Source organism: Callithrix jacchus, chromosome 10 (assembly GCF_049354715.1).
Source record: "Callithrix jacchus isolate 240 chromosome 10, calJac240_pri, whole genome shotgun sequence".
NCBI lineage: Eukaryota > Metazoa > Chordata > Mammalia > Primates > Cebidae > Callithrix > Callithrix jacchus.
Genome location: NC_133511.1, coordinates 18686135 through 18697902, shown reverse-complemented (window position 1 = coordinate 18697902; position 11768 = coordinate 18686135). Strand labels below are relative to the sequence as shown.

Genomic DNA, 11768 nt, shown 5'->3' with positions numbered 1-11768 from the left:
GCAATGGCGTGATCTGGGCTCACCGCACCGTCCGCCTCCCTGGGTTCAGGCAATTGTCCTGCCTCAGCCTCCTGAGTAGCTGGGATTACAGGCATGCACCACCATGCCCAGCTAATTTTTTGTATTTTTAGTAGAGACGGGGTTTCACCATGTTGACCAGGATGGTCTCGATCTGTTGACCTCGTGATCCACCCGCGTTGGCCTCCCAAAGTGCTGGGATTACAGGCTTGAGCCACCGTGCCCGGCCCGAATTTTTGTATTTCTATGGAGATGGAGTTTTGCCATGTTGCCGAGGCTGGTCTCAAACTCCGGAGTTCAAACAATCCACCTGCCTCAGCCTCCCAAAGGGCTGGGATTACACTCGTGAGAGACCATGACCAGCCAAAATGTATAGTTAATTTATTATTGACTATAGACTCCATGTTGTGTGATCAAATAGTATGTCTTACTAATTCTAATTAGTTTTTGTACCCATTAACCACCTGCACCTCCCACCGCAAGTCCCCCACTACTCTTCCCAGTGTCTGTTAACCATCATTCTACTATTCTCAATCTCCACGAGTTCAATACTTTTGATTTTTAGATCTCACAAGTAAGTGAAAACATGCTGTGTTTGTCTTTCTGTGCCTGGCTTATTTCACTTAACGTAATGGTCTTCAGTTCCATCTATGTTGCTGCAAATGACAGGATCTCACTCTTTTTTTCACGGTTGAATAGTACTCCATTGTGTATATGTGAGCAGAGATTTTTTGATGTTAAAATCCTTCAAGGTAGCACAGGCTCCCATTTGGGGAGCTCTCTTCTGAGGTAGGAGGTGGGACTCGCCTTTGGACCAGATTGAAGACTGACTGAAACAGGGAGGAGGCACAGAAAGCACCTCTCCCTAAGATATGACTGCCAGTGCCAAGACAGTTTAACATTGCCATGGCAATACCCAGAAGTTACCACCCCTTTTCATCTCATTGATCTGGAAGTTACCACCCCTTTACTAAAAAATTTGAATAACCTACCCCTTAATTTGCATGTAATTAAGTGGGCATAAATATGACTGCAAAACCACCCCTGAGGCTAGGCACAGTGGCTCACGCCTATAATCCTAGCACGCTGGGAGGCCCAGGCAGGTGGATCACCTGAGATCAGGAGTTCGAAACCAGCCTGGCCAACATGGCAAAAACCAATCTCTACTAAAAATACAAAAATTAGCTGAGCTTGGTGGTGGATGCCTGTAATCCCAGCTTCTTGGGAGGCTGAGGCTGGATGATCACTTGAACCTGGGAGACGCAGGTTGCAGTGAGCTGAGATCGCACCACTGCATTCCAGTCTGGATGACAAAGCGAAACTCGTCTTAAAACAAAAACAAAAACAGAAACAAAACTGCCCCTGAGCTTCTCCTCCCAATACACTGCCTGTGGGGTGGCCCTGCTGTGCCGGAGCAGGTGCAAGCCGGCATCCAGCTGTAACAGTGCTACCTCAATAAAGCTGTTTCCTCCTACCATCCGCTCACTCTTGAATTATTTCCTGAGAGAAGCCAAGAAACTTCCTGGGCTGAACCCCAATTTTGGGGCTTCCCTGCCCTGTAACACTTTCGCACTTAGAAACACTTTGCCTTTCAAGTTTTGAGGTAGTGGAGTAAATACTGGGGTCCAGCCAGCTTGCTTGTACTTGTGTGTTATCCTTGTAGCCCAATCTGTTGACATTCAGTTGGTTGCTGTTTTCTCCCCTGATGTAGTAACAAGGGCAAGCGGTAGACGCCCAAGGCAGCACTGAGAATGAGTTGCAGACCTAAACATTCTTCCCTGCCCTATCTCCTACCCACAGGCCATGGCTCCTTCTCACTCCAAGCTGCCTTCCACCACCCTCCACCACTACTCTAACACACACCAGCACCTATCACCTGTTTTCCAGGAATGCTTGCATAATTTTTGTTGTTGCTGTTGTTGCTGTTGTTTTGAGATGAAGTCTCACTCTGTCGCCCAGGCTGGAGTGCAGTGATGCCATCGCGGCTCACTGCAATTTCTGCCTCCCAGGTTCAAGCAATTCTCCTGCCTCAGCCTCCTGAGTAGCTGGGATTACAGGCACACGCCACCATGCCAGCCTAATTTTTTTTTTTTTTTTGGTATTTTTAGTAGAAATGGGGTTTCATGTTGGTCAGGTTGGTCTCGAACTCCTGACCTCGTGATCTGCCCACCTCGGCCTCCCAAAGTGCTGGGATTACAGATGTGAGCCACCTCACCCGGTTTTTGTTTTTTGTTTTTTTTTAAATTTTTTTAGATGGAGTCGCACCCTGTTGCCCAGGCTGGTGTACAGTGGTGTGATCTCCGCTTGCTGTAACCTCCACCTCCTGGGTTCAGTCAATTCTCCTGCCTCAGCCTCACGGGTAGCTGGGATTACAGGCATGTACCACCACACCCAGCTAATTTTTTGTATTTTTAGTAGCGACCATGTTAGCCAGGCTGGTCTCGAACTCCTGACCTCGTGATTCACCCGCCTCGGCCTCCCAAAGTGCTGGGATTACAGATGTGACACACCGCACCTGGTACTTGCATGTTTTGATGTTAATTTGACAGGCTCATCACCCTCCCTACTACTTATGACTCAAGGCTTGGGTTGGGGATAGAAGCCGCCAGTCAACGCTATTTACATCTTTTTTTTTTTTTTTTTTTTTTTAAGATGGAGCCGCACTCTGTTGCCCAGGCTGGAGTGCAATGGCGCCATCTAGAGATATAAATTGTTTTCTAAATAGCTAGAATTATTTATTTATTTATTTTGAGGCAAGGTCTCACCAGGTGGGAGTGCAGTGACACGATCACAGCTTATTGCAGCCTCAACCTCCTGGACTCAAGCAGTCCTCCTGCCTTGATCTCCCAAAGTGTTAAATTACAGACCATGAGGCCGGGTGCGGTGGCTCACGTCTGTAAGCTCAACACTTTGGGAGGCTGAGGTGGGCGGATCACAAGGTCAGTAAATCAAGACAGTCCTGGCTAACAAAGTGAAATCCTGTTTCTACTAAAAATGCATACACACACACACACACAAATTAGTTGGGCATGGTGGCATGTGCCTATAGTCCCAGCTACTCAGAAGGCTGAGGCAGGAGAATCGTTTGAACCGGCAGGCAGAGGTTGCGGTGAGCCAAGATCCACAACATTGCACTCCAGCCTAGGTGACAGAGCAAGACTCTGTCTCAAAAATAAACAAATAAATAAAATAAAAATAAGTAAATAAATTACAGGCATAAGCCACAGTGCCTGGCCTCATTTATAGTTAATCCATTCCACTTAATTGATTTGGGATGTCTTCCTTTTTTTTTTCTTTTTTTGAGACAAGGTCTCATTCTGTTGCCCAGGCAGGAGTGCAGTGGCATGATCACGCTCACTGCAACCTTGACCACCCAGGCTAAAGCAATCTTCCCACTTCAGCCTCCTGAGTAGTTGGGACTATCAGCAGGAGCCACCACATCCGGTTAATTGAAAAAAAAAATTTTTTTTTTTTTAATTTTGAGATGGAATCTTGCTGTCTCATAGGCTGGAGTGCAGTCGCACGATCTTAGCTCACTACAACCTCCACATCCCCAGTTCAAGCGATTCTCCTGTCTCAGCTTCCCTAGTAGTTGGCATTACAGGTGCAAGCCACCATGCCCGGCTAATTTTTTTTTTTCTTTTTGGGATGGAATCTTGCCCTGTTGCCCAGGCTGGAGTGATTCAATTAACATGCCAAATGAATTTTGAAGGGATTGACATTTTGACAGTAACAAAATCAGAGCTTTTTTTCAGGCATGTAGCATGATTTATGTTTGTTCAAATTAGCTTTTATTATCCCTTAGTAAAGTCTTTGTGCTTTATTGGGATGTCATCTCTCATTTCTTAACATATTTGGGAAATAGAGTGAGTTAACAATAATTTAAATCGCTACTATCTCCTGATCATAAAGTGCTTTAAAATGGGCCGGGCGCGGTGGCTCATGCCTGTAATCCCAGCACTTTGGGAGGCCGAGGTGGGCGGATCACAAAGTCAAGAGATCGAGAACATCCTGGCCAACATGGCGAAACCCCGTCTCTACTACAAATACAAAAATTAGCCGGGCGTGGTGGCGTGTGCCTGTAATCCCAGCTACTCGGGAAGCTGAGGCGGAAGAATCGCTTGAACCCAGGAGGCGGAGGTTGCAGTGAGCCGAGATTGCCCCACTGCACTCCAGCCTGGTGACAGAGCTACTCCGTCTCAAAAAATAAATAAAAAATAAAAAATCCAAATTGTGCTTATTAAAGACTGCAGTAATTTCTTCTTAAAGAAAATACCGTGTTCTCCTACAAGACCTTTCTTAGACTGTGAGCTCGGGAACAATGATTATTACCTTCGTGTTCCGTGTGTTTTGTAGCGGAAGACACTCACTGGTTTGTTCAACGTAACCACTTAAGAATTGGACATGCCGTGCTCAGCCCCTAAGGGGCGCTGTACTCCTCCAAGCAGCGACGTGACCGGCGAGAGTAAGCTGTATCCCCCGGGCGTGGGGCTGCAAACTCCCCTCGCCTGCCGGCGAAGACCACGCCCCCGCCCGCCGCACATGCGCAGTTCCCCGCTGGCCCCGCCCCGTCCTCTTCGGTCTCCCGCCTCTCTTCAGGTACGGGGCGGCCTGCGGGGTAGGGGCATTGCCTAAGTGCGGGCTCTCACGTCTCGGGGCTCCATTGTTGGCGAACCCCAACCTCCGGTAAGACCCGGAGCTGTTCCTGCAGCTCCAGAGACAATTCATGGGTCTGGGGGCCACCGAGGCGCTGCGGGTGACCAGCACACGACCCCTTTCTACCCCGCCAGTCCTGTGGTCTCCGCACCTCTCCAGCTCCTGCACGTCGGCCCCGTGGTTCCCAGCCCCACAATCGGGTGTCCAGGGTAGCGTGAGGACCCGGGGCTGCGTAGGTGCCAGGAGCCCGCCACCTCTCCTCCTCCCCGTCCCGCCGCCCGGCCCTCCGCTACCAGGCTGAGCCGCTGGGTGCCAGAAGTGCGGGGCCTCCGGGAGAATACGTGCGGTCGCCCGCTCCGCGTGTGCCTACACCTTCAGCTCCAGTTGCTTTCCCAATTGAGCGGAAAAGCTGGGGCATGTTGCCGGAGCCCTGGGCAGGACGGTTGTGCACTGCAGCCGGGGCACCTTCCTGCCCAGACTGCCCAGTCCCTCTGGTTGCGGCCCCTGCCAGCGTCCCCCAGGTTGGAAACCAGACCCTGCAGCCCCCAGCCAGCCTGAAGGAAGCCCAGACTGACGTCGCAGGGTAATGGGGACCCAGAGGCAGCTCTGTGGGGCCCCATCAGGACCTCAGCCCTTAGCGGGGCTTTCCGTATGACATCGTGGGACGCGAACTAGGGGATTCCCCTTGCTTACAATTACAGGGGACAACTGTAGGAAACCGTTACATCTATTATGTGCTAAGGATTGAGAGTTCCAGGGATTGAGGCCGGCTCTAGAAGGCTTAGAAGTGGGATAGCTGGGGTATTTGTGAATTTGTTTTGGTGGGGTGGTGGTGAGTGCGTGTAGAAGCTAACCTAGTGCCAAGTGCAGTGCCTGTCCACTTATTAACTTACTAACTGTAAGTTACGTGAATGAATGAGAGGTTCTGTGACTGAGGAAGCAGAGCTAGAGAGGACTTTTCTGCTCATCCCACCCCTTCCTCCCCTGGGCTCATGCAGACAAAAGTAATTAGGTTGAACCTTTAATCAAAGCTGGTTTCACAGGCATGCAGACATGACAGACGAGGTAAAGGCAGAAATCCTGGGTACACAGGGTGCTGGCCTGGCTCAAAAGTATGCCTCCTTCTGGGACGTCCTCCAGCCCCTGCAGTTTGGCGCTCAGTAATCTCCTGTTTTCTCTATTGCCCTCAGGACACTGGGTCCCCTAGGAGCTGCCCCAGGCTTAATGATTGTCTAGAAGGTGGCTATAAAGGGAGCCTGGGAGGCTGTGTGGAGGAGGAGCAGAAAAAACCCAACTCAGCAAATCTGGGAACCGTCAGAGCAGCAAGCAGGAACTGTGGTCAGAGGCTGTGCGTCCTGGCTGGTAGGGCCTGCTCTTTTCTACCATGGCAGCCCAGGGGTATGGCTATTATCGTACTGTGATCTTCTCAGCCATGTTTGGGGGCTACAGCCTGTATTACTTCAATCGCAAGACCTTCTCCTTTGTCATGCCATCGTTGGTGGAAGAGATTTCTTTGGACAAGGATGATTTGGGTGAGCCCTGAAACGGCATGGTGGTGGGCCTGGGGACACAGAACAGCAGGACATACTGGGTGTTTGTGTATGGGCATGTCTTGTGGGTGGAGTGTCTGTGCAGTAGAGGCCAGGGGCCTGTCTGCATGTGCCAGATGAAGAGGCTCTGAGACCCATGGATGTGGGTGCATGTGGGGCTAAGGATGGCTGTTTACCTGATGTGTGTGAATGTGTGTGTGCATGTCCCTGGAGGCACTGTTTATTCCAAGAGTGTTTGAGGGGCTTCTGAGCATGGTTTCCACACCTGTGTGGGTACATGTGGAGGCTTCAGGGTGAGTGCTGGCTACTGACACTTGTGAGCACTGGGAACTAAAAAGCTGGCACAATGACTTTATGTGGCCTGGCATGCTACCCTTCAGGAGGAACAAGGTCCCTGACTCAATCCTTAGCCCTGAGCCCCATGTTGAGTGGAGGAGCAACAGAACTGTTAGAGGCTGGGGGGTTGGCATCCAGGGTAAGGTGGGAAATCAGGCATATGCAAATCCCAGGGAGGTGGAGCTGCCATGTCCTGCTCCCTGCTTGTTCCCTGACACCTGCAGCTGAGAATCATGGGTCAGTCTGGGGTTAGCACTGATGGTGAGACAGGAGAAGTAGCAGAGGTAGTAGGGCCCATGAATGTGTCAGATTGCGGCACAGGCTCCTCCTGTTCCTCTAGGAAGTAACCTGTCTCACCCCACTGGGCACCCCTATACACCTGACCCCATCCCTTCTTCCGTCCCTCCTGTGCTTCTCCCCTGGTCCCTAACCCCCAAGTGTAATGTTCCCCGCCCTGCCCCCCTCCCCTGCAGGGCTCATCACCAGCAGCCAGTCGGCAGCCTATGCCATCAGCAAGTTTGTCAGTGGGGTGCTATCTGACCAGATGAGTGCTCGCTGGCTCTTCTCGTCTGGACTACTCCTGGTTGGCCTGGTCAACATATTCTTTTCCTGGAGCTCCACAGTATCTGTCTTTGCTGCTCTCTGGTTCCTTAATGGCCTGGCCCAGGGGCTGGGCTGGCCGCCATGTGGGAAGGTCCTGCGGAAGGTGAGTGCTTCCAAAGAGCATATTTGGATTGTCATAGAGGATGCCCAAAGAGCATGTGGGAGCACCCCTTCTGACCCACCACCCCCATGCCCAGCCCATAGCAGGTTCTGAGCAGGTCCTGGCCAGCTCCTGTTGCTTGTCAAGATATTTTAGGAGGCTGAGAGTGGTGGGATCAGGTGGCAGAGGAGGGAACTTCCCTGCCAAACAGAAGTGCCCTTTCCCTCTTCCCTGTAATGTGAGCTTCTGGGGCTGCCCCACCTAACCCCACCCTCAATATGGGCAGTAGACTGGACACCTACTTTGTCGCCCTCTGCCCCACAGTGGTTTGAGCCATCTCAATTTGGCACTTGGTGGGCCATCCTATCAACCAGCATGAACCTGGCTGGAGGGCTGGGCCCTATCCTGGCAACCATCCTCGCCCAGAGCTACAGCTGGCGCAGCACGCTGGCCCTGTCTGGGGCACTGTGTATTGTTGTCTCCTTCCTCTGTCTCCTGCTCATCCACAATGAACCTGCTGATGTTGGACTCCACAACCTGGACCCCATGCCCTCTAAGGGCAAGAAGGGTGAGCCCCCACCCAAGCCGACCACTGGGGCACTCATTCATCGGGCAGATTTTTGTTGAAGACTAGGCATTTGCCTGGTTCTCTGCTAGCCAGTGGATGTGGGGGAAGGGGTGGTAATGGAGACTGCATGGAGAGTAAACAAAACTCCATCCCAAGAGGCAGTTAAGTACCAGACAAGTGACAGAGCCAACAAGTGCTATGACTCAGGTTATTTTCTGGCTCTTCCTCACAACAGCACAGACTTCCCTGTCCTGGATAGATAGAATCATGAGCGTCAGTGGCTTGGGTACCTTCCTCCATCCTCCCTGGTCCTGTTTCTCTTTCATTCACTGAGCTTGCAGTGGAGATGGGGAGACAGCAGCAGGGTGAGGGAATATCCGTCACGCTGGTCCTGGCTGTGCAGATGGACTCTGCCCCTGTGGCTGGTTAATGAATGGTGGGGGCTCAGGATGGGGAGAGCAGTAAGGACAGAGCCTGACACCTGGCCTCTTCTCACCTCCAGGCTCCTTGAAGGAGGAGGGCACCCTACAGGAGCTGCTGCTGTCCCCTTACCTGTGGGTGCTCTCTACTGGTTACCTTGTGGTGTTTGGAGTGAAGACCTGCTATTCTGACTGGGGCCAGTTCTTCCTTATCCAGGAGAAAGGACAGTCAGTCCTTGTAGGTAAGATGGGCACTGGGGCGGGGTGGGCATAAGAAGCAGGAACCAGCTGGGCGCGGTGGCTCAAGCCTGTAATCCCAGCACTTTGGGAGGCCGAGGCGGGTGGATCACGAGGTCAAGAGATCGAGACCATCCTGGTCAACATGGTGAAACCCCGTCTCTACTAAAAATACAAAAAATTAGCTGGGCATGGTGGCGCGTGCCTGTAATCCCAGCTACTCAGGAGGCTGAGGCAGGAGAATTGCCTGAACCCAGGGAAGCGGAAGGTGCGGTGAGCCAAGATCACGCCATTGCACTCCAGCCTGGGTAACAAGAACGAAACTCCGTCTCAAAAAAATAAAATAAAAGAAGCAGGAACCATTGCAGGGGATGGAAATTCAGACCTTGCTTCCCTTTATCCTCTTTATTCGTTCTTTGAGGCTGGGCACTACTCAGGCAGTTATAGCCAGTCACCTGTGGGTATAAGCCATTGTGGGATGACCCCAATGTGTAACACCCTTCTACCCTTCCCTTCCCTCTTCCCACAAATCCCCATTGCAGGTAGCTCCTACATGAGTGCCCTGGAAGTTGGGGGCCTTGTAGGCAACATTGCAGCTGGCTACCTGTCAGACCGGGCCATGGCAAAGGTGAGTGGGCAGAATGGACAGGAGAAGGGTCCCTTTCAGGCTTCATAGCATGGCTGGGACAGGCACTGGAGAGAAAGGAGTCCCAGGGAACAGGCAGGTTGGCATCTGCTGGTTTAGACCGGGTGAGGAGGGAATGATTCCAGGCTGCTCTTAGCTTTCCTAGAGATGCAGAGGTAAGGCTCTGGGGAGAGTTTTAACTGATGTGAAGGATAGCCAGAGTACTTCTTAGCCTAGCTTAGAAAGGCTAAGTGGGCTTCTCCACAGCCCCAGGAAAATGGGCTGGAACAGACTAGGTGCAGTCCCCAGCACGTGTTCTGGTCCTGCCCCAAGCAGGAGGAAGGGACGTTGTGGAGTTTGGCCTCAGAATGTAATGAGCAGGTCACAGGGCCTCCCAGAGCTGCCCAGGGCCAAGAACTGTGGTGGGATTGCCAAAGACCTGTCAGCAGAGGCCCTGTTGTGTCAGAGTCCAGGGGTGGGGGTTCTCTGCCCTGTTCCGACAGCCTGACATTGCCAGGACTGTATCCATAGTCAGGACCATCCATCTACGGGAACCCTCGCCATGGCCTGTTGCTGTTCATGATGGCTGGCATGACAGTGTCCATGTACCTCTTCCGGGTAACAGTGACCAGTGACTCCCCCAAGGTAATTAACGGCCTGGCTCACGGGAGGGCCCAAGGAGAGAAAGCAAAGGCGACTGAGTCTGTCTCCCTCTCCTGGCTCTAGCCTGGGCCAGTTTTTTTCTCTGCCTCTCAGATTCGCTTTTCAGTTCTGATTGGACTGCTCTCTCTCTGTCTGGGTTCTTCTCCTCCACTCTGGGCTTGGTTTTCTTTTCTTCCCTGTGCTCCACTAGGATGTTGCTTTCTGGACTCTGGCTCTTCACCCTCTCTCGGAGCTCACAGGCTTTACGGAGCGCGAGGTGCCTTAAAGATCTCTCTGGTTTTTCTCCTGGTCTGTCTCACCTTTGTCCTGCCCCTCTGCCATACCCCTAGCCAGTCCAGCTTGTGTAAATCCTGAGCACAGCCTCCAACTCAGGGGTGACTTCTGTACCTCCTTTCCCTGCCCTAGATCCCTGGGTTGGCTCAATATGGCATCTACTCTAGCTCTGTACTGTCAATTGTGTTGGGGAGTGGGGGGAGGAGGGTCACTTGGTTACTGTCCCTCTACAATGACTGTTTGTTCCTGGGGACCAAGGCTTCCTTGCTCTGGCAGGGGTGGGCAGGCAGGTAGGCTTTCCGACTCTGAATGCCACTCCACTCTGCCCTTGCAGCTCTGGATCCTGGTATTGGGAGCTATATTTGGTTTCTCCTCGTATGGTCCCATTGCCTTGTTTGGAGTCATAGCCAACGAGAGTGCACCTTCCAACTTGTGTGGCACCTCTCATGCCATTGTGGGACTCATGGCCAATGGTAAGTGTTACCTTCTAGAGTCTCTCTCTCACCCCCACCTGTGCTTTGCGTATAGGCCAGTGAGAAGCTGGAGCTAGCACCACTGGCTTAGGATCTTCCCCTCCCCCCTGACAGTGGGCGGCTTTCTGGCTGGGCTGCCCTTCAGCACCATTGCCAAGCACTACAGTTGGAGCATAGCCTTCTGGGTGGCTGAAGTGATTTGTGCAGCCAGCACAGCTGCCTTCTTCCTCCTACGAAACATCCGCACCAAGATGGGCCGAGTGTCCAAGAAGGCTGAGTGAACAGAGCCTAGGTTCCGGAGCACCATCCCATGGTGGCCTTCCCCCTGCACCTTGTGGGGGCAGAAAAGGAGGGGCCTGCTTGGCTAGCCCTGAACCTTTCACTTTGTTTCTGCGCCTTTTCACTCACCGAGGTGGTGCTGGAAGTTATCAGTGGCTAGTGAGGTCCCAGCTCCCTGATCCTATGCTCTATTTAAAAGATAACCTTTGGCCTTAGACTCCATTAGCTCCTGTTTCCAGCCTTCAGACAAACAGGAAACTTCTGCAGTCAGGAAGCCTCCTGCACCCTTCTTTTCCTAGGTCCTGTCCTGCCCCTATCCTACTCCATCCCCACCTGACATGTGGCTATCCCTCCCTGCATCTGCTGGGCCCTAAGTCCTCTCAGCAGTGGGTGACTGCTATTGCCAATACCTCAGACTCCAGGGAAAGAGAGGAGGCCATCGCTCTCACTAGTACCCAAGGCACAGTTGGGTATGGGTGGGAAAAAAGGATGACTTGTTATAGAAGATTAAAACTAGATTTGATACTGAACACTGTCAGTGATTCATTCTTTCAAAATGAGACAGCTTCCTTGGGAAACAATGTCAATACCTGCTCTTTCCACCCCAAAGGGAGAGACTTCATATCCCTAGAATGGGGAAGCTGAAGTGTAGATGGACTTCTTTAAAGCTCAAGCCTCCTCTGCTGTCACTTGAACGTTGACTAGTTCAATGATCATTTTAGAGATAAAGCTATTGGGTTGTGGGCAGGTTAAACAACTTGATGGAGGGAGGACGTGTAACAGTGGTTTATTGAGTGTGTAGTTAGAAAGCCTAGGTTCAAACCCAGGCTGTCAGTAACTAGCTTGGAGACTTTGAGGCAGAAAGTCTGCGAAATCTCTTATCTGTAAAAGAATGTACCCCCTGGGGTTAGGGTGAAGATCAAGTGAGATAAAGCAGGAATACCTGGCTGTAAATGCTTGATACATGT

At 51.8% G+C, this 11768-nt stretch overlaps 1 protein-coding gene across 6 annotated transcripts; it reads left to right on the top strand.

The window, feature by feature from the left end:
- The first annotated feature begins 4564 nt into the window (after positions 1–4564).
- SLC37A4 (solute carrier family 37 member 4) lies at positions 4565–11330 on the top strand. Of its 6 annotated transcripts, none has more exons than XM_002754501.6 (10): positions 4565–4617; positions 5865–6206; positions 7034–7266; positions 7588–7831; positions 8334–8492; positions 9030–9115; positions 9644–9757; positions 9966–10031; positions 10383–10521; positions 10636–11330. In XM_002754501.6, the coding sequence occupies exons 2-10, from the start codon at positions 6059–6061 to the stop codon at positions 10800–10802; spliced, it is 1356 nt and encodes a 451-aa protein (XP_002754547.1). In that variant the 5' UTR covers positions 4565–4617; positions 5865–6058; the 3' UTR covers positions 10803–11330. The 6 variants fall into 6 exon arrangements, with proteins under 6 accessions (XP_002754547.1, XP_009005208.1, XP_078195790.1 ...); XM_009006960.5 differs by having other exon boundaries at positions 4565–4704; XM_078339664.1 differs by having other exon boundaries at positions 4565–4704; positions 10613–11330.
- Positions 11331–11768: the final 438 nt, after the last annotated feature.

What these genes read in the sequence shown, in the direction of transcription:
- SLC37A4 (XM_002754501.6), top strand. Translation starts at nt 6,059, where the DNA reads ATGGCAGCCCAGGGGTATGGCTATTATCGTACTGTGATCTTCTCAGCC. An exon ending in AGGACAGTCAGTCCTTGTAG is followed by an intron (nt 8,493 to 9,029) that starts GTAAGATGGGCA and finishes TCCCCATTGCAG; the next exon opens with GTAGCTCCTACATGAGTGCC. An exon ending in CAGGCTTTACGGAGCGCGAG is followed by an intron (nt 10,032 to 10,382) that starts GTGCCTTAAAGA and finishes CTGCCCTTGCAG; the next exon opens with CTCTGGATCCTGGTATTGGG.